Genomic DNA, 25,116 nt, shown 5'->3' on the forward strand with positions numbered 1-25,116 from the left:
ACAATGTCGGAAACAGACTTTCAGTAGCAATTTGAATTGAAGGCAAAAATGGATACAGGACCGATCTGTACCTGCCATCAGTTGTTGAAATGAGTATAATAATTACATGACACAAGGTGGATTGAGTGGTGCGCGAAGAGGAATGGCTTGTAATGCACTTAACTGAATATTCAGTCACTCAATTGCCTCTTCTTTTCCAAACTTCTTCTGCTGAGATGAATTTGATTAAAACAAAAATCTGGAATGTCAACTCGGTTGTGCTTCTAACTTGAAAATATTCCGTCTGCTTAAGGACATCAGAAAGAGCTCAATTGGTTGTTCAGAGATTAGTGCGTTCCTTTACAAGCACCTTCAGGGGAACTGTGTAGGGAACGTGATAAAATAACAGATTGGGGTAAACTGGCAAAGATGCTGATTTTTTCTCTCTCTCTCTTTTCCTGATGCATGAATTTAATTAAGCAGTTGTGGGGTGAAAGGCATGTACTTGAAATCCGACATATGTTTTGAGGCAAAGGATGAAATACTATTTCCGACCTCGTGCTGTCAAATGTTTGCCCCGGGTGAACATCTGCGATATTACAAGATCCTTCAAGGATTGTCTGGGCTGCTGCGACAATAACGGCAGGGGACTCATCTCGACTTTGACTTTGCGCGTTTTACTTCATTTCTCCTTCTGTGTCTTAGACCGTATGCAGGATTATATGAAATTTTTACATTTGATATATTTGCTGCTCTTAGTTTTCTACAGATGATGCATATATGATATCACCATGGCGGCACGGTGGCACACTGGTTAGCTCCTCTGCCTCAGTGCATTGGTTCTATTCCGGCACTGGCCCTCCATGAGTGGAGTTTGCATGGGTTTTCTCTGAGTACTCTGGTTTCCTCCCACATTCCAAAAACATGCATGGTAGGCTGATTGAACACTCCAAATTGCCCGTTGGTGTGAGTGCCAGTGCGGATGCTTGTTCGTCTCGTGTCCAAATTCGCAGGATGCATCCTCCAAGGGCAGTTTAAAGGCTCGGTTCTCCGCAGCCCATTTGGACATGCGGAATGGCTCCGTACAAATGTAGAGGCAACGTCCTTCTACGCACAGTACGGTGATCACGTGGTGTCATTTCCAGCGCAACAAGGCCGCACCGCTGGCGTCCAAATTCTCGCAGCCTACGACAACCAGCTATTGAATCTAGTCTCGTTTCTATGGAGACCTGCAATGGGTTAAGGATATAAAAATGTGACCTTCGCAGCCTTCATTTTGCCTCTCTTCTACATTTCCCTACGCTCTTCTCAATGCTTAATATGTAGAGCCACCCAAAGGCCTGATTGTTCAACCAATGACACTTCACTTTTGTAAGGAGCTTCAAAGTTAATGCTCCACCGGAAAACACTGAACATAGGCGTACAAGAGCTTTTTCATCTTCGTTTCCGAGAGATTGGGCTAGTGGACGTGTCAAGCGTTATTAAATAGATTATAGTTGTAGAGAGTGGAGCAATGTGGGCGTCACAAAAGTCTGCTACAAAGCCCCCATCACAAATATCTTTTCTAACAATGGAGAGAACAATCAAGAGAATCAAAAATACTTAAGTGGTACCCATGCAACAAATCTGAAAAAATATATAACCTATTTCTAAGGTATTGCTAAGATAATGGCATGTTTTTTTAAATATCGATACACTAACCAGAAACCTAATTATATGTGTAACTATTGGTCAATCCACATATTCCAAAACACACAAAACCTTGTACCGTATTGGCCCGAATATAAGACGACCCTGATTATAAGACGACCCCCTCTTTTTCAAGACTCAAGTTTGAAAAAAGACTTTTTGAACACCAAATTTAATTTTAATACAGAAACTAATCATCTGAAACAAATGCGGTATTTGAGTGCTTTATTTCTTCAGCTCAATGTTTGACCCCTACTGACAGTTTTGTTTACAAATTTTGAGTTCCGAAATAAATATTTCAAAAAGTAATAATAACAAACAAGCTCGTTGCCATGGAAATGAAGGCCAGTTTCAAGCCTGCATTCGTGTGTCACGTGACGTGCCGTCAAGTCCCTCCTCAAATGACGTCTGTAGACAGAGCTTGGTTCGAACCGCCAACCCTCCGGTTGTCATGTTTTACTTTTATTTTTTTGCTGTATTTATCATACCATACTGGCCTCCACCTTACCTCATAAAGCATTGGACTGTTTCGTGATTTTCTTCATCAAAAATAGGATTTTCCCCCCATAGTGTATGTCAACTGTGACCTGCTTTATAATGTGGAACAACCTCATTTGATTTTGTTTAATTAGGCAAAGATGGAAAACTATCAAAGCTATGTGACAGATTAATGACGTTCAAGCAATTTGATTCTACTCTTTCACTTCCCTCATCTTCCTTCTTTAATTGTCTTCTCTCATGGCCGGCAAGTATCAACCATGACTTGATTAGAAACAGAGAATGTAAATGTGCAGGTATTGTAATTCATTCGGGCCCGCTAATGAATAAAATGACTTGCTTAAAGAGGAATGCAGTCGACTTTATGCATGTTCTTGGTATGCCGTGGGACTGAGTTAGAAGTAAAACTTTTGATTTTGGACTCTGGTCATTATCTGAGGAGCTCTGCAAACTTCAAATCCTGCTTTAAAAAGGTACGTACTTGAATTTAGTGATGCTGTGGAAGTTCACAAGTATTGACTGATCTGTCCTGAGGCAGGAGAAGACTATATGCGGATTGTCTATTGGAGAGGGTTCCCCCTGCTTGAAATGTACATCAACACTTTAAAGCCCACATCCCTAGCCAGGGGGGAAAAAGTGCAGTGCAGTCAAATGAAATGCCCTTGAAAAGTTCGACTCTGACTGCAAATGGGCTTGTAGTCAAGGGAAGTTAATCCGGGTTGTGGTTCCCTTGGGGCGATGATGTAATTAAAGTATTCACAGGATCCAGGTCCTAGCAATAACCATGGACAACCAGCATGTGAGAAAACCAGACAAGTCTGCAACTCCAGACGTAAACAGAACACCACACGTAATCACAGAGTGATTTACTTTGCTTCCAACGACCAGTATTATTTATTAATAACTTCCAAACATCAAGTTAGCAATTCAGGCCATGAATCAGACATGTTTGTTTGATCCTGTTGCGGAAAGGGACCATTGTTTTTTGTTTTTTTTATCGGTCTGGCATATTGTAGCTAAGTAATGTGTAAATGATCACTCGTTTCGGTGCCTCCTCGCGTATGCCTTTATCTGCCACTCTACTGTCTGCGTGCTACATCTATGGCAGGTGATGGGCCTTTGGTCTTTGCAGAGAGCTTATAAATTGAGGCCTTTTTCATGTCATTATGCATGCTCTTTTAATGTGTGGGAGTAGATTCTTTTACCTTGCTGCTGTATCAGCACTGCATTCAAGTAGCGACATTGGCCGGGAATTCAACTGAAAACAAATGCATTGCTGTGATGAAGCTGTAACTTTGTTGTTGTTTTTTTATATCCATCATTTTTACATTTTACAGTTTTAAAATACAACAATGAAAGATTTGTGACCATGTATTCCCAATTTGATAAAAGTGTCACCTTTATCGATTTGAATATTGCTTTATTTTTGTTAACTTGTATTCTATTATGTAGTTTTGTTCGGGGAAAACGTCATTTTTAAACATTAGAATGGCTGTAATTTGTTGTTTCACAACATTCATTCGTATGTACTTCTCGATTTCAAACATTCTAACTCTATTTTAAATGTTAGAATGGCTGGAATTTGTCGTTCCACAACATTCGTTCGTATTTACTTCCTTATTTCATCGTTCTAACCTCTCTATTGCTTTCTTAAAAGTCACATCTTTGTGTCTGTCCTCGCATTGCCATATACATCTCCTCTTACATCTCTGCTTCTAGTCTTAGCATGTGAATAATTGATGCGCTATCTTGGACTCGTCTGGTGCAGTTAAAAAGCGAATGAAGTCCCGAGGACGTCAATACAAAGCTAAAAGTAAAACTGTGGCTGTTGTTTGCCTGGCTGACTTTCACAGTAGTCATGCTTTACTAATGACCCACTTTAGAAGCATCTTTTTATTTTAATTTTTTTTGTCATTTGCACAACTTCAGGCTTCTGCAGTCTATTCCAATCTCATCTAACAGCTGCTCGGGCTAGATTCTTGCATCAAGACAGAGATAGCTCGCATGCAGCCTGCCACATGCTGCTGTTGTGATGTCAAGAAGCAGTATTTTGCTGGGCTCCATTTAGAAACCAGAACAACTGCTCTTTAAGGTGGCAAGAATTAGTAGATTCTACGTCATCCTTTCATTCGGAATTCTCTTTCAACTCCATCTTTCCGTGCCTTTAGGCCAAATGATATTTTATTAATGTTTTGCACAATAGCTAATTTTATGCATTTTGAATAAAATCCCGCGTGTTGCGTTGCGTGCACGGTCACTCCCATTCAGTGACATTGATTGAAAACCTGATAGTTTTGTACTCATTCTTAATTTGAGTTACCACCTGATTGCATTTGAATAATTTTCATCCATGACAGAAAATCAGTTGTGTCATTCAGCGTGGGGGGGGGGGGGGGGATGTTGCAGCACCTGCAGCAACACATGAATGTCTTCAGGCCTTATTGACTAGCCTGACGAAATACTTGAAAATCCATCCTCTCTTTCTGAAGTTATTCCGCCAGGTGAAAAGGATTTAAAAAAAAAAAAAAGCAGAATGACCCAGATACTTGTGTCGGTGGGTGGATGTCATAATTACATTCATCACGTCGGCTTGTATTGATTCACTTCTGTTGGATACAAAGACAGGAAAACACAAACAGCAGAACGTAAGACACATCGGTAATGGTATACGTTTGCAGCAAATGCATTTGAAAATGTGAGATTGTGAAGGAGAGGTCTGATAAGTTGTGAAGAAGTCATTGTATTCCCTCTGCTGCTTCCATTAAGATTTTTATGAGTTTGTTCCATGAGAATGGAATAGAAGCTTGTGCAAATAATCATTTACTATAAATGAGTAGAAACCTTTGCTGTATTTCCTTGCAATAATTAAAAATGACAAGTTCTCATATTTAGATTTTACTTTTAATGTTAATATGCTCTCCAAGTACTTCCAATAAAACATACACATTGAACATTGCACATTGTCTGAAACGCTGAATTGGGTATGAATGGGAATCGTTTGTGGATTTGTGCCCTGTGATTGGCTGAAGACTAAAACACCACTCGCCTAAAGTGAGCTGGGATAGGCGCCACCACACCAGTGAGTGAGACTTAAAAGGATAAGTGGATATCATATTTTATCCAAGTAATGTGGCCATAGATTTAGCAAATAATTGTATTTTTGTGATGAAGTGTAGTATGTTTCAAGACTGATTGGCAAACATCTCCAATGTTTGTAAGCAGGCCTACATATAATAGTTGGGGGGGGGGGGGAACAGTTCATTATTGTCAAAAACAAGTTCTACTGCTTTTTTTCCAGAAGGCACAGCGTTAGCGGAATAAGTTTTTGTTTTGTTTTATACACGAGTTCCAAAGCAACTGAGGTCTAAATCTTTTTTTCGTTTTTGTTTGCCAACACCTGCAAAACTTTCATTGCAAGATCTTTTGTGAGATGGACAGCAGAGAACACCGTGCAAATGTGGTTTTATAACTGGAATGTCAGCAAGATGAGACATCTCTACAGTTACAAGTCTGCTTTTGACCGAAGTCTGGTTGTTTTTTCAACGTGATGAAATGCAATACATCTTTTAGTGCATAAAATGTATTCCACCTTACCTTTGCAAAAATTTGAATGATGAAATTCTTTCCAACAATTTGATGAACATGACAATATGAAAGCCTCGGTTGCCCTGCTCCGGAGCGAGACCTAATGCCTCTGAGAGTGTCACGGATCGGAATGGAGCAGGGTGACCAAATGCAGCTTGGACCTGAGGGAAAAGGTAGTTGGACGGGAGGATGAGGGGAACAAGACCAACAGAACCGGCAAACTAACATAACGGACCGACCGACAGACTGACAGGGATGGCAAACAGAAAACGACAAAGGCAAAAACAGAAACACAGGAACGACAAGAGACAAGAAATAATCCGACAACGTTGTGACACCGACAGGATTTAAATACGCGACAGAGATTTCCATATCAATATACTCGACTGCTTTTCCCACCAACCCCATTCAAATCCAAAACGGAGGAAATATGATTTCAAATATTTTTTTCCCAGTGTAGTTTCTTGTAGAAACTGAGCAGCACCACCTACATGCATTTATTATTTTTTTGTTGATTCTCATGTCCCCAGTGCAGCTCTTAACAATGATTCACCTCACCTCCCCACCATGAACAAGTCACATTGCCATGAAAATCAGCGGCCTCGGGCTCAGCTGGTTACTGTGGTAACAAGAAAATTCATCTGGCAAACTTTTCCTCGGGGTCAAAACTGTCAGATATTTAATATTCATTCATTGTCATACACTATTGTCAAAGGTCAGTTTCAAAACAAACATTACACCCCCAAAACCAGATGACTTGTTTTTAATGCATTAGGCAACTTCACAAAAAAAATAACATTTTAATTGCACTTATCAACACATGTAGAATGTAAGATTGGATTTAAAAAAAACCTATTGAATTCAATATGTTGTTTGAAATTGATTTTAAAATTAATGATTTGAAAACTCCCAATAGAATGTGGTCGAAGCACATTTTAATTGTATCTTTTACATCAAGTGATCTACTGTAATACGTGAGGCAGCTTTTTTCTTTGTTTTCTTTTTTTTAGATGAAACACAAACTATCAATTATGAAGTAACTTTACTTCCAACCATCCGAGGCAACCATGAATGATGATAATTATAATGGTTTATTTTATGTGAGCACGTATCTGTAAATCTTCTTGTTAATGTTGCCTTGCCTGTTCCATGATTGCAGGTAATGTAATGTCATTGCCATTGAAATGTTAGTCAAGTAACTGCCAAATGTTGATTTTGCCTTTTTTTTTTTTTTAGATTGACCACTATGCCCAGCGGGATTTGAAGAAGGGCCTACAGCTTTTTGGCACGGAGGGCAACGTTGGTCTGACCAACGCCTGGATGATAGTTCAAACTGATGTAAGACACAATGACCAGTCGTGGGCTCCTACAGAAATAGATTCATGAAGTTTATAGTCTTCAACTGTCTTGCTTTTGCACAGTCACTTGGAGGTCTCAGACTGCAATCATTTTTGTAGTTAACAGAATGTGCCGCTTTGCGGTCCCAGTCTTAGCCCCCCCCGCCCCCCAAAAAACCATCAGCTGAGAAAAACAGCTCAAATATCTCTGCCACATTCCCAACTTTAAAAGGCTGTAGTGAAAAAAGCTGACAGATAAATGGATCATCCTCTCTGAGAGGTAATCTTTGTTCTCAGCTTTCACTTTGATGTGCTTTACCCGAATATTTGTTTTAAAATTTAAAGGGAAAAGGAAGCAATTTGTGATTTTGAATATAGTGTGGTGAGGTGGGGGAGGATGCGTGGAGCAGATAGCGCGGATGGTAAATGCCTTCAGAAGACATCAAATGACATATCAGAGACTTTCGGGCTCTTTGGGTATATTTTCACATACACCATCGAGCGATGCGGTGAGCAGTTCTGTTCCATTAGTACATAATGACAGGCCAGGCCTGCGTATGTGGCTGGGCTAAGCGACATAGCATTTGTGTGTTTGCGCATGATCAAAGGCATTCATGCTGACAAGAGTAAATAAAATATGCAATATTGTGTGTCAGCCTTTGTGGGTGTTAATGTGCCGTTTTAGCTGCATGCAGGATGATGATGGCATGGGACAAGTCTGTCTTAACAGGAGCAGTTTGACATTATGCATGTTCAGACAGGAATACACTGCCGTGCCATACATGGGCAGGATGTTTGTGTATCTGTGTGAGTAAAGAAGCTGCATAAAAAAGTCTAGCTGAGTTAATGCCCATTAAAAAAAAACACTTCATGTTTAGCTACAGCTCTCTTCACCAAGACTTCTCCATACATGCTGAGTCATTGAATAGATTAGAAGGAAGATGTCCCTGGAGCAGAGCCTGCTCTGAATAGTATTAACTCAACGAATAGCATCTCCATACACAAGAGGAGGAACAATAGGCAAAGAGGTGTCTAAATAATTCGAATAATCGACAATTAATTACAACTATTAGATCATCGAATAATTGTATAGAGCTATTTTTTTTTTTAACCCCAAATTGTCTAAATCCAGAGACACAATTATTCTTTAGTTGGATAACAATCGACAGATACCGTAACACAGAGCGCTTATCTTGTTCTTTCCATGAAATGAACTGATTTGCAAATGTGAAACCTTGTCAAAACATGGAGCAGCACAAAAGGAGAAGATAAAGAGGTGATGAATTAAGGGGGTTAGGAAATGTTCGTTGAAGCAAATGAGACGTGCACTAAAGAAAAGTGACTCTATTGAACTGTGGGTTGGCAAATGTATAGATCCAATTCATGGCAAGTAAATTAACTTTGGTCTCTCTGTGAGAATGATAAATACTCTTTTGTCCGCAGTTCCGCTGCTGTGGAGTGACCAACCACACGGACTGGTTTGAAGTCTACAATGCTTCTCGTGTGCCAGACTCCTGCTGCCTGGAGTACAGTGACAACTGCGGCCTGGACAACCCGGGAACATGGTGGACAGCGGTAAGCACTGGCACGACGATCCAGCTGTTGTTGTTCTTCTCAGTCTTTTAATCCCAGCTTTGATCCCCAAACAATTAAAAAGGCTCTGCCCTCATCATTAATCGTGGCAGAAACCTCATCTATGATGCAGAGAGGCTGCTCATTCCTTGCTCATTTAAGTCAGCCATGGAAAAGCGATTCGTTTTATGAGGTTTCCCGATATTTGAAGTGGGTCCAAGTAGGGAAGGCCACATGCATTTTGAGGCTGGAAAAAAAAACTGATCTTATTAGTGAAAAATGGACCATCATGGCTGGATTTTCCTTTTATAAGTCTTAACTAAATATTCTTTTAGTTCATCATTTTAATGTACAGCAAAGTTTGTACAAGCCTTGTTATCCAAAATGTTGGGAAAGAAAGTAACTACACTCATGTTGTCCCAACTGGTCAACCGTGCATACTATTATTATTATAATTATTAGCACTTAAGTACAAAATCCAAGGTTGTCAAATCAATGGCAGAGGTATTCTCCTGATACAAGCCCATCCTGATAAGATGATTTGATTCATAGCTGCTTTCTATAAAATTCTTGGCTTAGAAGCCAATTATTGCAATACGTATTGCTTGGATTTTTTTTTTTTTCCAATTTGATCTAGCTGTGTTTTGTTGTCGTAAACATGCTGCAAAAGCATTTTTGGGCAAAATCATGAATATCATGAATGAAAATGAATTGATTCTCTCCCTGTTTTTGTGATCGTGACTTGAAATTATGATAAAGCTGCATAGTGAGCTAGTAAAAAAAAAATCTACTTGACCCTTTGCCAGGGTCCGAAGTAGAATACTAAGGTATTGTATACCTTGTAATACAATTGCTATCTACCGTCTATGTTGCACGATACAGCAAGTTTGCACCCGAAGTAATTAATGCTGCAGAAAGATACGTATGAACATCAAATATTCATTTAAAACAAACGCCACATCCCAGTGACCAGTTCTTAACCTCTGCAAATTCTTCTGCACCGCATTTGTAAAATGGCCCGGTTGCTATTAACTTGTCACTTAATAACATTAGCGCTAATCTTTCAGTCATGAACTGAGCGGGAAAGTCAAGATGTTAAATTTCTCCCTCAGACCACCACCTCGGTGAATACTATTGCAGTTTTTGCACTATGAATTTACCAGTTTGAATATTGTTTTTCTCCAAGCTGATTGATTTCCATAAACAATAGTCTATTCTTTTAAAATCCCATTCAGCCTTGTCTTCATTACCTTCAACAATTAAATAGACACTGTGCACTGCCAAAAGGTTCCATTTTCACTACGTCAAGTGGATTGACTAAATATTTTTATTGGTACTGCCATTAGGCTAAGATGCTAAAAATGTGCGTAAACAAGCAAGTGGAGGCTCTGAGTTCACATCATTATACTAATGAATGTAACAATCAAACTAGTGAATGAACTAATGGAAAACTGTGACAAAAATGTCCTCCAAAAAAACTCTCAAGCACTCAAACCCACTCGGTCACAGTGCGACAAACACGTATTTGCACAATTCAATCTGCTATTGCTGAAAATGTGAAGCATCAATAATTCAAACAACACATAAAGCCAAGTCACTCTGCTTTGGGTTAAAAAGTTCCCCAAAAATTCAACTGGGATTATTTTATGATTGTGACACAAGGTCGGAGGTTAGAATTATAATGCACTACAATCATGGCTACTTTAGGTTTTAGAAAGAAAGGGAATAAAGATGTTTAAAGAAATGCTAAACAACACAAAAATAGAGAGAATATAGTGGTGACCATTTGTATATGTTCCTGCTGGAACACATTTTCCGCTTTTCCTCTCAGCTTGCTCCGTTAGGTTCGCCACAGCATGTTATCCTTTTCCATCTAAGTTGATCTTCTGTATCCTCCTCTCTAACATCCGCTGCCCTCGTGCCCTCCCTACATCTACCAAACGTCTCTTAGGGCTTTCATCAGCTGTCGCGGCAGGCAGCTCCATCCCCAAAATCTTTCCACCAAATCATCCAAGTCTGCCGTCCCTCATGACTTTTTGCTGCCCCTCCATTGAGCTCATAGCTATTCCTATTCAACCTGGTCATTCCGACAGAGAACCTCAACATCTTCATTTCCTCCAGCTCTGTTTTATGTTGTCTCTACAGTGCCATTGTTTCTGATGTGCACATCATGGCTGGTCTTATAAACCTCCCCCTTCATCCTAGCAAACTCTTATCACACAACACTAGTGACACTTTCCTCCAGCCTGTTTTGATTTCTTTTTTTTAATTTCCTTTACGACACTCATTGCTCTTGACCGTTGACCTCAAGTATTTAAAATCCTCCACCCTCGCTATCTCTTCTCTGTGTAGCCTCACTCTTCCTCCTCTGCCTCTCTCATTCCCACACATATATTCTATCTTCTAATAATCTTCATTTTTTCCCTTTCCAATGCATGCCTCTACCTTTCTAAATGTTCTTCCACTTTGCTTTCAATTCAGATTACAATGTCATCTGTAAACATCATGGTCCACGGAGATTCCAGTCTAGCCTCATTTGTCAGCCGAGCCATCACTAATACAAAGAGGAAAGGGCTGACAACTGATCTTGATGCAGTCACACCTCTACCCTGAACTCTTTTCACATTTACAGCACACCTCACCACTGTTCTGCTACTGCATTATTCTCTGTGACATCTTCATGTTGTACCACAGTTCCTCTCTGAGTGCCCACATCATAGGTTTTCTCGAGAGCCACGAAGAAACAATGCAGCTCCTGACCGACTCTCTACTTCTCCATGAACACCCTCAAAGCATATAATGCATCAGTGATTCTCATCCGAAGCATGAAACCATACTTGCACAAATAATCACTTCTGTCCTGGTTCTAGCTTCCACTACACTTTCTGATTTCTCTATAGGTCTATACCAGGGGTGGGCAAACTACGGCCCGCGGGCCACATCCGGCCCACGGGACCGTTTAATCCGGCCCGCCAACCCTGAACAAATTGTATTATTAAACTTTTTTTTTTTTGGTCATTTTGCCTGCAATGACTGCGTTTTCCCAGTAGATGGCGCAGCGCTCGCCTGCGCATTTACTACCGGAAGCCGTGTCAGAAAGCTCGGTGCACACTCACAAGTGCGTGTACGTACTCAGTAGTACGGACTTGGCGCACTCTCGCTCTATTCGTATCAGTCCCGAATTTAGAGCGTGGGCTTTGACGACAGCATTCTTATAATTCGCGCGCTGAGCTTTCAGATGCAGTTTTGCGCTAAAGCCACCCACAAACCTTCCCCTGGAATCCTTCCATTAAAATGAGTGGCCCGAAAAAAAGAAGTGAGTGCCGAGTGTTTAAAAAAGAGTGGCCGATTTGGCTCGACGTACGCGACGTGACGTTCAGCCACATCAACATCAACCCGTCACAGATCAAGGTAAACGGACCAACACCTCGGATCTCGCCTAAGAATTGCCACAACAAATTTTACTCCAGACTATGACGCACTAGCAAAAAAGGGAGACCAACAACACTGTTCCCACTGAAAATGAACGGGAAGCTCTCAAGTTTATTGTAAAAAAATGCATTTTGAATATGATTTGTACACATAGCAGGGATTGAAACTAGCGACCATTCTCATTTTCAAACAATGCAGGATGCTCAAGGACATTGATGCACCACCTATTTGCGACTAATCTTAACCTGTAAAGTTCTTAAGTGTTTCCCGTTTCCTCACCTCTGTTACCAGGTGTTTGCGAGTTAAAACTCTGCTCTGATTTTCAGATACCCCTCACCGTTGATTACTTTATTTGAGTGTATGCTTTCACCGATTCTTCAAGATGATATATTTGGTCAGAATGTTTGCCGTTTGATGTGATCCCATAAGATAAACATCTTTCATTAATCTGACCTGCAGGCACTGAAGTGATGGAGATTGTTATTCATAATAACAGTGTCGTATTTTATGAGAATCACTGATAGCAGTTTTTTAGTGAAATTTTTTTTTTTTTAATGCTGTTAATAAATGCATTTGTTTTCAAAAAACTTGTTTGGAATATCCATGCTTTACTACCTACTAAAGGCCAAGATCTTTTATGCAATGACCTTTACAGGTCGCTTATATGACTTCACACAACGCCTATACCATCTGCTCCTGGTCCGGCCCTCCGGTCCAAATTTAGAACCCAGTTCGGCCCGCGAGTCAAAAAGTTTGCCCACCCCTGGTCTATACTGTACTAGTTCTACATGGGCACCGGCACACTTTTCTTCCATTCCTTTCTTCCATTTTCTCACCGATTAAAATCCATAAAAACCCCTGCATGCATCTCTCCATGATGCCTCAATACATCCACAGCTATGTCATCAGCACAAACTGCCTTTCCATTTTTCATCCTCTTTAGTGCCTTTCTAACACTCCCTTTAGAAATCAATGCTACTTCCTGGTTCACTGCAATTGCCTGCCTTGCTTCCCATTTTCTTCATTCATCAAATCCTCCCAGTATTTTTTCCATCTATCTATACTGGCACCAATCAACACATAGCCATCTTTATCCTTAAACAGCATACCATTCCCCATCTCGATCTTTTTCAGCAACCCACGTGATGATAAGCGGCTGAGAAAATGGTTGGATGGATGGTCAACCTAAATCCATCTTTCTCTCCATTGTCAGACCTGGCATACATATGCTTCTTGTTTGGCCTTTGCCATCTCCCTTGGCCTTACGTCACCTCTCCTCATTCCCTTAGTATCTTTGTTAATTCGTCACACTTTTGTGCGTCGTATAATTTGAATGGAAGAAAATGTTACATACCTTGAACTCGCATATCAGCTCTGACTTTCCTAACATTTTTAGATGGACCACTGGGGTCCAACAGAAATCTGTTTGATGAATAACAGTGATGCAGGCTCACTGCATTACTTTCCATTTTGATCCAGCTGAGAATTACTTTACCTTGTGCTGAGAAAAAATATATACCTTTGGTTCCCTGGTGTTTCGGGCAACTGCAAAATAAATTGTGTCTTTGGTTCATGCGCCTCTGACTCACCCAATTGATTATTTAGATTATAGAAATAGCAGTCACCAAATTGTATCTGTAGCAATAAATTATTGAGTGAGAACACTGCCCCTGTATGGTAGCAGCACTTTCAGCCATTCTTCACCATGTCTCAAGATGTTTTTTTTCACTGATCCGAAGCTGACACAACTCAATGTCTGAAAGTTCCCTGGGGCTAACATTTGCCACCCGACCTTTCTTGCAAACCTTTCCCCCATCATTTGTAATTCAGCCTTTATCTTCTTCCTTGACACCTCACCTCCTTTTTGTCACACCCTTCCATTTTTCACCCAAGAGGGCACTACCCCAGTCCTCCTTATTGATATAGTAACTATTCCTCTTCGTCAGGGACACTCGGAGTTTAAAAATATTTTTTTTTCAAGTGTAATTAAAAAAAACGAAAAAAAACAAAACGTCTGAGACAGAGGCAGTGCAAAAAGAAAGTTCATGTAAGGTATGCAGTTTTAAGATGGTGGTTCCTAACATTGTTGAAGGTACTGAACAGGAATACTCTCTCATCAGGACAGGTTAAATTAAGATATATTTGTAGAGCGCTGTAAGAAGGTGCATTTTTAGAGAAGGAAAGGAGGCAAATTGTTGTCTGTATAATTGCCCTAAACATCCAGTGATACTTGTAATATTCTTCAGTGGCCAAGTCTGTGGTCGACTATATAGTTTGCTTTTCACTTACTAATTCTGGTTCAAACAAATGTGAAGAAGAGCAAGTGCAGTGAGTAAAGGTCTGGCAAAGCATCTGCAGGGAGGAAAATCACATTTTAGTCAGGTACACAAACCTACTTGAAGTGTACAGACAGAATAATAAGAGAGACTAAAGCAGGGGTGTCAAACTCATTTTTGTCGCGGGCCGCATCATAGTCATAGTTTCCTTCGGAGGGCCATTACGACAACCTAAAAAATTGTATGAACGTCTCATATAGTATACCGTAATTTTCGGACTATAAGTCGCGTTATTTTCCATAGTTTGGGTGGGGGGGCGACTTATACTCAGGAGCGACTTATATACATATATATGGGTTTTTTTTCGCTTTTTTGGGCATTTTATGGCTGGTGCGATTTATACTCCGGTGCGACTTATAGTCCGAAAATTACGGTATATAGTATAGGTTACACAACAAACTAGTTTTGAAGTCAGAGACTAGTAAGAATTGTTCAAATTTTTAAAAAGATGAATGGTAATAAAAACTGCGAGAAAGATCTCAATTTTTTAAAAGTCAAGACAATTTGCAATTTTAGCATTGACAGTCGATACACAATGTAATTACACTGCGGGACTAAAGCGTCTATATGGCTGACCCGGGAGTAACAATGACAACAAAATGTTGCACCCTTGACTATTCTCTGGGAATACTTTGTGCTATATTTGCGAGTCTCTGTGCGAGTATGTATCCACTCATCTCGAAGAATATTTATGATGTCAGAGATTGCTGGTGTTGGACCTGAGAGATGGTCTGCCTCAAAATCTCCTTTTGAGTTGATCCCAAATGTGCTTGCACAGCCAACCTTTGCAACTTTGCACTTTATGAACCCTGCTTTTTACACTGGGGCACGCCTATGCTGGAACATAGAGTACCCTGCGCCAAAATGCTCCCATTGAGCTATTGAAAAATGTCTTGGTGAGATTAAGCATTAAGATTGGCAGGTATATGCCCACTGAAATCATGACATGACTGATGACAGTCTTAAGACTGCCATTCGCCTGTTTAACGCATCTCCTGTGTGTGTCTCTCTGTGTGCGTGTGTGTCAACAGCCGTGTTACGAGCGGGTGAAGGACTGGCTTAATGAGAATCTGGTGGCCCTTTGGATCTTTGCTCTTTGCACGGCACTTACTCAGGTAATTAGAGAGACTTCCATGATTTGTGAGTCACTTTTTGATATTTCCACTTGCATACGGGCACTCTGACTTCTGGTTAGGTAAACCTAACATTTCCAGTGTCCTTTGAATTAAGTGCTGCTGCAGGATTTCTAGGGACAGCAAAAGTATGTTCGCACTGAAGACCACTTCGGCTGACATTCCATAAAACTCTTTTATCTCCTTCGCGGCCGATTGCTACGTGACATGCCTGCACAACCGATAAAGTGAAATACTCCGTTCTTGAAGGCATCAGTCACGTGGTTCTTCTGCAGCTGCAGGCTCATTTGTAGTCAGCCATTAGACTCTCAGCGGTGCTTTGAATCTTCTAATACAGCAAATGAACCAGAAAGTAGATGTAATCAACTTAACAGTGTTTGAGCGTGTGTGTAATTATGGCTCATGCAAAGTGATGCATTACCTTTTTTCCCCCCAGAGTAACTATTTGGGAAGTATGCAAAGTTGGCCACTGCTCAATGAGCTTAAACGTAAATACAAATCTCCATAATGATTCTCTTGAAGTGCAAAATATGTGCAGAAAAGCACTTTTTTTTTAGGTGTTACATTAATGATGACTAAAGTGAATAAATATCTGTATTTTTTGATAAATCTCTGTGTAATGTAATGCTAAGTCAGCTTTACTCCAAGAGGGGTTTTTTTTCCCCCCCAACAGTCGCGTTCGACTGCAAGAACAATGATTGTATTGGGCAACTCATTATTTGGTCTTCAAAGTAATTCAAAGTACAATCGAAATGAAATTTAGAAAATATATATCAGAGAGGATATTTCTGTGTCATTCTTCAAATTACGATCTCATCCATTTATTGTTTTATTATGTCATGACAACATCAACGTTAGTGCCTAGCTTCACATAATAATGTATATTTCACATCAATAACAATGGTACCTTGGCTTTTACGACTCTCCCTCTAATGAGATTTTTTTTTAATACAAGCCATTGCTAAAATGCTTTTGACGACTCTACGTGGTTCACATAAATTGTCAGTAAGGGTCAAGGAGTCAATATGTGCCCTGCAATTAACCAGTCCAATTTGCCCAGCCTCTTGCCCAAAGAGATCTGCGATAGGCTTCGACTCAACAGGATACGGAAAATGAAGTTTTAGTTTGATGGATGATGGGTGAATACAGATACTACTACTACTACTAATAATAATAATAATAATAATAATAAGAAGAATAAACTAGAATAGAAACCAAAAGGAAAGGGTGAGCACTTCTCACTTAATGGTGGTCTTGAAAGCATGACACTGACCTAAGCAGTGGGAGAATGTCATCCAGTGTCTTGCTCAAGAACACTTTGCCATGTGAACATAGAGAGCGGGAGACTAAATTGCTGAAGCTGCAGTTTAACCGACAACCTGCTATATCTCCAAGTCATAAATCATCTGAAAGGTCATGTATTACGACACGCTTGTGTTCCCTTTACTTCCCCTGGTGTTAAATGATTGTGATGAACTTGTGTACCTTGGGGTCTATTTCATGATGTCACTCTCTTTTATGTGTAAACCATATTAATAAAACCACTGGTGCTTAGCATGCGCTCACGTAAACTTCATTTTTTATGTCAAGAATGACGTACATCACATAATTCTAACACACTTTTCTGTTCCTGGGAGCGTCAAGCATGACTCACTGCTCACGACATCAGATCCACAAATGTTGTCTTTGCAAAGATAACAAAACCTATTACACATTTGACATGAACCTCTTATTACAGTTGCGGTTTATTGAAATGTAGAACTGCACTACAATGTTCAGAAAGCCGTTTGTCACCAAAGTATTGGGAACACCTGCCAATATAAAACAATGCAGCTCTGCATTTTCCGTCCACTGTGCTGCCTCTTAATAAAAATGACAGTAAAGATAATAGTGGTTAGTGATAAACAGCTAGTCGCCTAAAGGGCAGCCAATATTAATTTGCAGTAAAAGGGAAAATATTGGCACATTTTTGACAGCTCATAGATTAGATGATGTAGTAATTGAGGGTGGATTAATTGACAAATCCTAATTCAAAATGAATATGAATAATGAAAGCAGAAAGAATTGATTAGAACTGAACGTTTGATGTTTTCCAGATCCTAGGCCTGGTGTTTTCCATGACAATGTTCTGTCAGGCAGTCAAAGCCGAAACCTTCTACGCTTAACACTGAAGCCTGGCGTCCGTGAGCACATCTGCAACGTTCCTGCACTCAAGGGGGGACGGATGCAGCTTTTCTCCTCCCGACGCATTCTCTTCTTTGTGACCTTCCTTCTCTGGTGACCTTTCGTCAGGGACGTTGTTGCTCTTCACATCTTGCCTGCTCATTTTCCAACAAGCACAGTCTCAGTGTAGTACATTTCCTATCATTTGCTTTGTGTCAATTACTAATTTCTGTGATGCGTTTTACCTAGCAGTATAAAGAATGTTATGCAGTGTAAGCCTTTTTTAAATGTATTTGTTTTAAATTATTTTGTTTTTATGTGTTTACAAAAGGAGAGGCTCAGTTAAGAAAGTGCACTAGTGAAGTGCTGCAAGTGCATGTACCCTGTGATGGTGTGTATTAAATGTTTTGATCTAGTGAGCAGTCAGTGTGTCATTGCTCATCATCAAATGCTTGAGGCTTTTGGTGTGTATTCATGTCAGAAATCCTTTACGTGACTAAGACTAGTGCTGGTGTAAATAGAAACGATGTAGTCCACCTAAAATAACTCCTGGGCTCTACAGAACAAAACATACCATTGTATGGTGGCTTTGCATGAGGCAGAAGAATCATAGCATTGTCGATACAAACATTCTCACAGGTATTTAAATTCCATAGCACACACACACAGCCAAATGGCCCTAGGCTGTTTCTCCTCCAGCTCCGACGAGAGCGCCAATGACAAAGATTATTCTCGAGCCTTGGAAGCCTCCATCAGGTCTTTTCACTTTACCTCAAATTCATACACTTATCTTTGGCTGTCAACTGTAATCCATACTTATAACACACTTGAGACAAAGTGAAGAAATTTTCCCAAATGCTTCTGCAGTTAGTCAATGCAGTTTTGGCTGTTTTGGGAGCTCCTTTGAGCAAAAACCGCAGTCACAATGCCTCTGTGTACCATTACGCCTTTCCTTAATTGAACAATTTAACTTGTGCTGTGAGCTACGTGTATGAAAAAACAATATGACAGCATTCTATCCCAAAAGAGAGAGAGAAAAATAATGTGTTGAATTTACTCAATTTCATTTTCTCAAGGGTTTGCAAGAAATATCATCTAGATCCAGTTACATTTAATAGGTCGACTGCTTCTCTATGCTTTTATTTCATGCAAACCATGGCCATGAAATAAAAGTGAGTAAATACATCCCATTTTGTTTCAGTCTAGCAGACATGCTAAAGTGAAGTATTTTGCTGTATCCACTGGCGCTGCAACCTTGCTAAGGTCATTTGTAAGAGCGCAACAAGAACACATCTTAAAGGGAGTTATCCTTTGAATATTGCACACAAGTCACAGAATTACCAGCTGCCTCCATCTTTTCAACCAGCTGTCTTGCAGAAATGAGAGAAGGCACTCCCATCGCTCGTGAGTTAGGCTTGGGTGTTTTATTCTATTAGCAAGATGAACGTGACATTAATATTGAAATCCATTCAGTACATGGTGCGTGAAGCCCCTCGCTGGGAAAAGACTGTTTTCAGATTTGGTTGTCAGTTGTTTTTTGAAAGAAAACTAAATCGTAATACTTTGTGACAATAATACTCATATTACCAATTCCAAAAGTAACGTATAATGGAGGAGCAAAACGTACATGTCGGAATTAGCCACAAATCAATTGGATCCTGAAACCTGCCTTTTTTTCTTTCTCACTAACCAAGCACTGCTGCACTCTCATATAGTGTGAATGTAAACAACACAACCCTTTGCGGCTTTGAAGCTGTCTGGAGATGCTCTGGATAGGAAATCTACTTTATATGACCAGGTCTTAAAAGAAGTCCCTTCCAAAGTTTCATAGCACCTACTGTACATTATGAAAGAAGAAATGAAAACGATAAATGAAAATGACACTTCACACCCTGCGGCTTGTGAATTTTCACACCAGAAAAAAAAAAAAGGAGGCAGCCCATAGGTCTGTCTGCAGAAGAGATGCATATACAAAATACCTTGGAGGATGAGGTGGAAGTCAATGAGCAAATGAAGCAAATGAGCTTGACATATGCACAGACAGACAGACAGTGAATAATTGCATTTTGGCCCTCATTAAAATATTGTACAGTGATAAAATCAAAATGAAATAAAAAAATTAATTTAGATACTGTACAGTGAATAGACAGATGAAGACAGACAGTGAACAATTGCATTTTGGTCCTCATTAAAATACTGTACAGTGAATAGCAATACTAAGAATCAAAGATATTTTTTTGATTTTATGATCAATGGAGAAGGTCCCAAAAAGCTGGATGCACCGGTTTTTATTGGGAAGGGGTGCAAAGTAGAAGGCGGAAGCAAATGGTCTGTCGGCTGCAGTGACGCGCGCCATCAAGGCGTTACAGATGCTCTCGCCCGACAACCACACAGGCGCACATGCATTCCATGGCCATTGTTGTGGGTGGGAGATGTCAAAGGTTCACAGCAGTTGTGGGTGGTGGAAGCAAGCCAAATTTCTCCAAATAACTCTTCTAAACTCTGCCCTACTTTGTCAGATCGATAAAACGTTTCCAGCTGTTTTGTGATCCATAGCCGGTATAGAATCTGAAAGCACTTAAATCCAAATTTACTAGTTTATTGACTAGGCCACTCAACACCCAGTTTTTTGGGGGGCTTTTAGAAAAAGCAGCACAGTGAAGTCATGACTCATGATCAGGAAGTCTGTCTCAGTCAAGATCTCCTGTGTGAATTATGCATGTTGTCCTCATGCTTGGGTTTCCCCCCGGATGCTGTCTTCATCCTACATTTCAAAAGTATGCATGTTGTTAACTGCAGACTACTTAGTGCCCATACACTACCGTTCAAAAGTTTGGGATCACTTAGAACTGTCCTTAATGCAGATAAACTAATCAGGAATACACGCTATACATTTTTAATGTGGTAAATGACTATTTTGGCTGCAAACGTCTAGTTTTTAATGCGATACCCATTTCCAGCAACCATCCCTCCAGTTTCCTAATGGTCCGTTGCATTTGCTAATTGTGTTAGAAGGCTAATGGATGATTAAAAACCTCTTGAAAACCCTCGTGCAATTATCTTAGTTTTCATGGAAAACACTAAATTATCTGGGTGACCCCAAACTTTTGAATAGTAGTGTAGTTATGAATGAGACTGAGAATGAGATGTGTCGTGGCATTGTAGTAGGGTTGGCTATTGAGTCTGGAGAATCAATTGGAGCTGACGCTCACGTTCCCACTCAATTTTGCATTTGTCAAAGGTGATGTGACGTGACATTTTTTAAATGCAAAATATGTGCCTTGGCTTAATAAAGGTTGGGAAACACTGCGTCGGGTGTCACAGTACACTTCAACTGAAATATTATGACGCCCGACAACCTGAAGTCCCGAAAAAACACAGCCCGAGTTGTCAAACGCTGATGGCCTCATATTTGCGTCAATGATACCTGAAAAGAAATTGAAAAACAAAAAGTGAAGATGGATCATCGAGTGATGGTGCTACTATTTCACAGACTGCAGAGATTTGTCCGCATCTGTGCACCAATTCCAACTGTAGCACAAGAGTTCCTGTTGACTCCATTAGTCGGGACAAGCAGAAAAAAACTCGGCCAAACCCCAGAGTCTCCTCTCATCCCCCTGTTGCCTTTCCAATCCACCTCATCGCTTCAGCAAATCTCTGTATCCTTTCCTCTCATTCAATACATTATTCATTCCCATGTTCGCGGGCTTTCTCCCATCTTGCACTTGATCAATAAAACATACCTATGTGTTTGTTCCCTCACCTTTCCACCCACTTGCCTTCTTCCGAAAGCCAAATAGTGGGCCATGTAGAGCAGATAAAAAAGCACAGATGGGCTTTTCAGAGTGGAAGAAATGGACTGCATTTTAGGCATGAGCTGGGTCTCTCATTTGGGTGTACACTGCCAAAGTAGTTTGACAACAAACCCAGGGAAGCTTTCATCTTCTGCGTGAAGTCATGAGAGAGAAGCAAACACACCCTGAACTTCTTAGTTTCATTCTAGACAGAAGCTATTCAAACTGTATGTCCATCAGATTACTCACGGATATGTAAGGTGGTCTCCAAATGGACACGTCATAGGTATGTGATCTCCCAAGGTAACTATTTCACCCCCACCCACCTCGGCATGTCGGTTCTGCTTGCAGTTCCTTAAAACTATATTCTTGATTCAATTCATCAATTAATTGACAAAATAATGGACAGATTAATTGATGATTAAAATGATTAGTTGCAGCCCTAGTATTTGAGTGAAGCACAAACTGAGGCCCCAAAGAAATTCGATGCATGCTTATACAATAGCGACAACTGTTTTCTGATTATAAAAATCTCACATCTATAGTTTAATTATGAATGTTGTTATGTAGGTTTATATATTTATTCTACAAATCAATCTATTTTCACATTTGGCAAAATGAGTCGGGACAAAAATGACACACACTTGCAGATATGGCTTTAAATCTGCATTATTTCTGACCTTACAAAGTTCTAAAGGGGATTGTTAACTTAAGACCTTATGTTAGCATTTTCCTGCATTACCTTGATGTTATTAACATAGTGCTGAGGCCGCTTAGTTCCTGTGTCCTTACAGCTAAGAATAATAACAAGCATCCCCTTTGTTAGTTTCCCGAAGGACAAATTGAATTTTCTCCTCTCTTATAGAACATGAACATGCTACCCACACCGCATTAAAATTCATCTACAGGAACCATGCAGCAATGATGGACTGTGGACATGCTACCCATGAATGAGCGCTCTGTGCAGTCCTTTGCTCAAGGGCATATCGACATTGCTCAGGATGTAAATTGGCTAGTCTCCAACAAGTAGTCTTAATTCCCCAATCCACCCGTCTATTTTCCGTATCACTAATCCAGTTCAGGGTGGCAAGGAGTTGGAGATCGTCCCAGCTGACTGGGCGGGCGAATAACAAACTTCTTGGACAAGCATCTTGGACTGGCCGCCAGACAGTAAATGCAGAGACAGACAACTAGTCAAGTTCAAGTTCACTGAGTGGGAGCCGTACCTGCCCTGCCCGCACACAAATTAAGCGAGTAAACCACTACACTGCCTGTAACATTTCCCAGTCGACTCCTGATATTATAAAATGTTGGAATTTTTTTTGCATGATTGCTTTTGGATGAGATTAACATCTGGACATAGCTATAAAAGAAAGGCTGCTTTATCAGACACATGCCTCTGGTGTGTATTTCTGTTTTCTAAAGCTTCATCCTCCAATGTAGGGCATATTATTAATCTGAATATTTTATGCCAAACATCAAAAGTATCGCGCGATAATGTGATAAGAAGCATAACGTTATTAACACAATGTAATGGAAAAGATTGTGTGTGTGTGTGTGTGTGTATACAGTAAGTAAACTAGGAAATCCGGGAATTAGTTGCAAAATATTGTTCGGTAGTTTAATACACTAACAATAGAACCATGAACCATGCCACATCCCCCCCCCCCTCCCCAGAAGTGCCGACCTATCACCACAAGACGGGGGGGGGGGGGGGGGGGGGAACATGAATTCATACAATATACAATTTTATTTTGGCAAGTCTGCTTTGGTTAAATAAAATAGAATGTTTTACTTACCAGTGCCATTAAAGGAATTGCAACGTGTGACATCATGGTTAATATTATTGCCTGTATCTATAATTTTGGCCCAGAGTAGATGAGATAAAATACCAAATAAATTAAAACCACTAAAGATGTACAACCATCATTTAACTTTGAAAGGAGAATGCATCAAATAACTAAAATAATCAAATAGGATGACATTTCATGCCAAAAGTGAGGATTTGTAAACTAGTCAACAGCTGCATCTGACTGGGTCACCAACCTGCAGAGATGTAAAGTAACTCAGTCAAAATTCCACTGCTTCAGGAGGTGAATCAACTGACAGGAAGAGTTATATGACAGAAAGTAGCAATTGCGCTGTTGCCTAATGCATTAAGCATGCCGCTTAAACCCATTTTTGTTCCTGGGGGAAAATACATAGTTCATTTGAGGACAGGTTTGAGTGACTCGATGACAGAATAACAAGAACTCTGCTTTTGCTTCAAGGAAATACATAAAAGCTGAGCCAATTCAAGTGATGAAAGTGTACAAATGTACATGTATGTGAAGATATTTTTGACAGTCTAAGGGTGGGAATGGATTTGGCTCAGTGGTCCATCACAGTAAGGTCGGAACCTTTCAGCGGCTAGGTCATAAATAAACTTGACCATGGCTTTAGAATATTTTAGTACGACATGTTGTTTTTCTTACTTTTTCGGCACGGCATTTTTAGCAACAGAAAGTCAAAACCTGAGTGGCCCTTATCAAGCAACTAAATCTTATTGGTATGTCTTCGAAGATAAATTGGTGAATTCACAATAATAAAGGATGTTAGTCATCAATATTGTCAGCAGACCGCTGCTTTTAAGTTTTTGCCGTAATATCGTTTCAGTATCGGTGTCGAGCTATTTTAATTTTGGTGTTGTGAGAACACGCAAGCGATAGATACTTTTGTAGATGTGAACTTGAAAGCGCATTATCATCTCATCTACTGCCTTCAGAACACGAAAAACATAAAAATGGCACAAGGTAGATTTATAATTCATTTGGGTTTGATTTTAGAAGGACTAGTAATTTTGTTCTAAATTTTACAGAGTGCTAGTGCAATAAAGTTAGCATTGGGTATATGATATTAGATAAATTTTACCATCTGGGACTTGAGAGAATGGAGCAATAATACAGCCTTGCGATCACAAAAGTATGCACGGGATTGTGGGGTTAGTTTTTGCAAGTACATATCTCGCGTTTCCTGACTACTCAAATGACATCCAGTCCACATACTGCTGCACAAAACTCATCCAACTGAGTCACAACCACAACAGCCTTGTAAATTTCATCATAATATTGATCTTTCACCATGCAACATTTTTTCAACATCAATGATTGGACGTACCATCAGCACAAAAGGCCGTTATAATAAACAACATTAATCGGAGTTGTTTTCAACTAGTGTTGCCATGAGCAACATAATGAATCATTTGGATTAGACTCAGAGCACAGGACAAAGCTGAAGAAGAATGCCACTTCTTATTTTCTTTTTGCCCAAGTATGCACTGTGGAAACATTTGTACTGTATCTTAATCCAAAAACAATAGAGAACTCGTCCTTATTTCTTTAGTTACGATTTCAAAATTTGTGGGTGTAAATCTGTGCTCGTAACCAGTGAATCCTGCCTCTGGTCTAAAATCACCTGGGATGGTGTCCAGCTCGCCATGACCCTGAACCAGATGTGGTTCAAAACAGATGGATCAATGGTATGTTAAACATTACTATTACATATTACACAAGTTCTCTGTCACCAAAACTAAGCGCGGAAGTTATTTGAAGTTTAGTTT

General features: G+C 40.0%; 1 protein-coding gene across 2 annotated transcripts in view; it reads left to right on the forward strand.

The window, feature by feature from the left end:
- tspan4a (tetraspanin 4a) overlaps nucleotides 1-18,139 on the forward strand; it is an 83,052-nt gene extending 64,913 nt beyond the window's left edge. For both annotated transcript variants that reach the window (XM_061277404.1, XM_061277403.1), the window contains 4 exons: nucleotides 6,988-7,089; nucleotides 8,532-8,663; nucleotides 15,460-15,543; nucleotides 17,658-18,139. In XM_061277404.1, the coding sequence (XP_061133388.1) occupies nucleotides 6,988-7,089; nucleotides 8,532-8,663; nucleotides 15,460-15,543; nucleotides 17,658-17,726 (387 nt within the window). In that variant the 3' untranslated portion in view covers nucleotides 17,727-18,139. The remainder of the gene's footprint in view (nucleotides 1-6,987; nucleotides 7,090-8,531; nucleotides 8,664-15,459; nucleotides 15,544-17,657) is intronic.
- The last annotated feature ends 6,977 nt before the right edge of the window (nucleotides 18,140-25,116 follow it).

The sequence above is a fragment of the Syngnathus typhle genome, linkage group LG4 (assembly GCF_033458585.1).
Source record: "Syngnathus typhle isolate RoL2023-S1 ecotype Sweden linkage group LG4, RoL_Styp_1.0, whole genome shotgun sequence".
NCBI lineage: Eukaryota > Metazoa > Chordata > Actinopteri > Syngnathiformes > Syngnathidae > Syngnathus > Syngnathus typhle.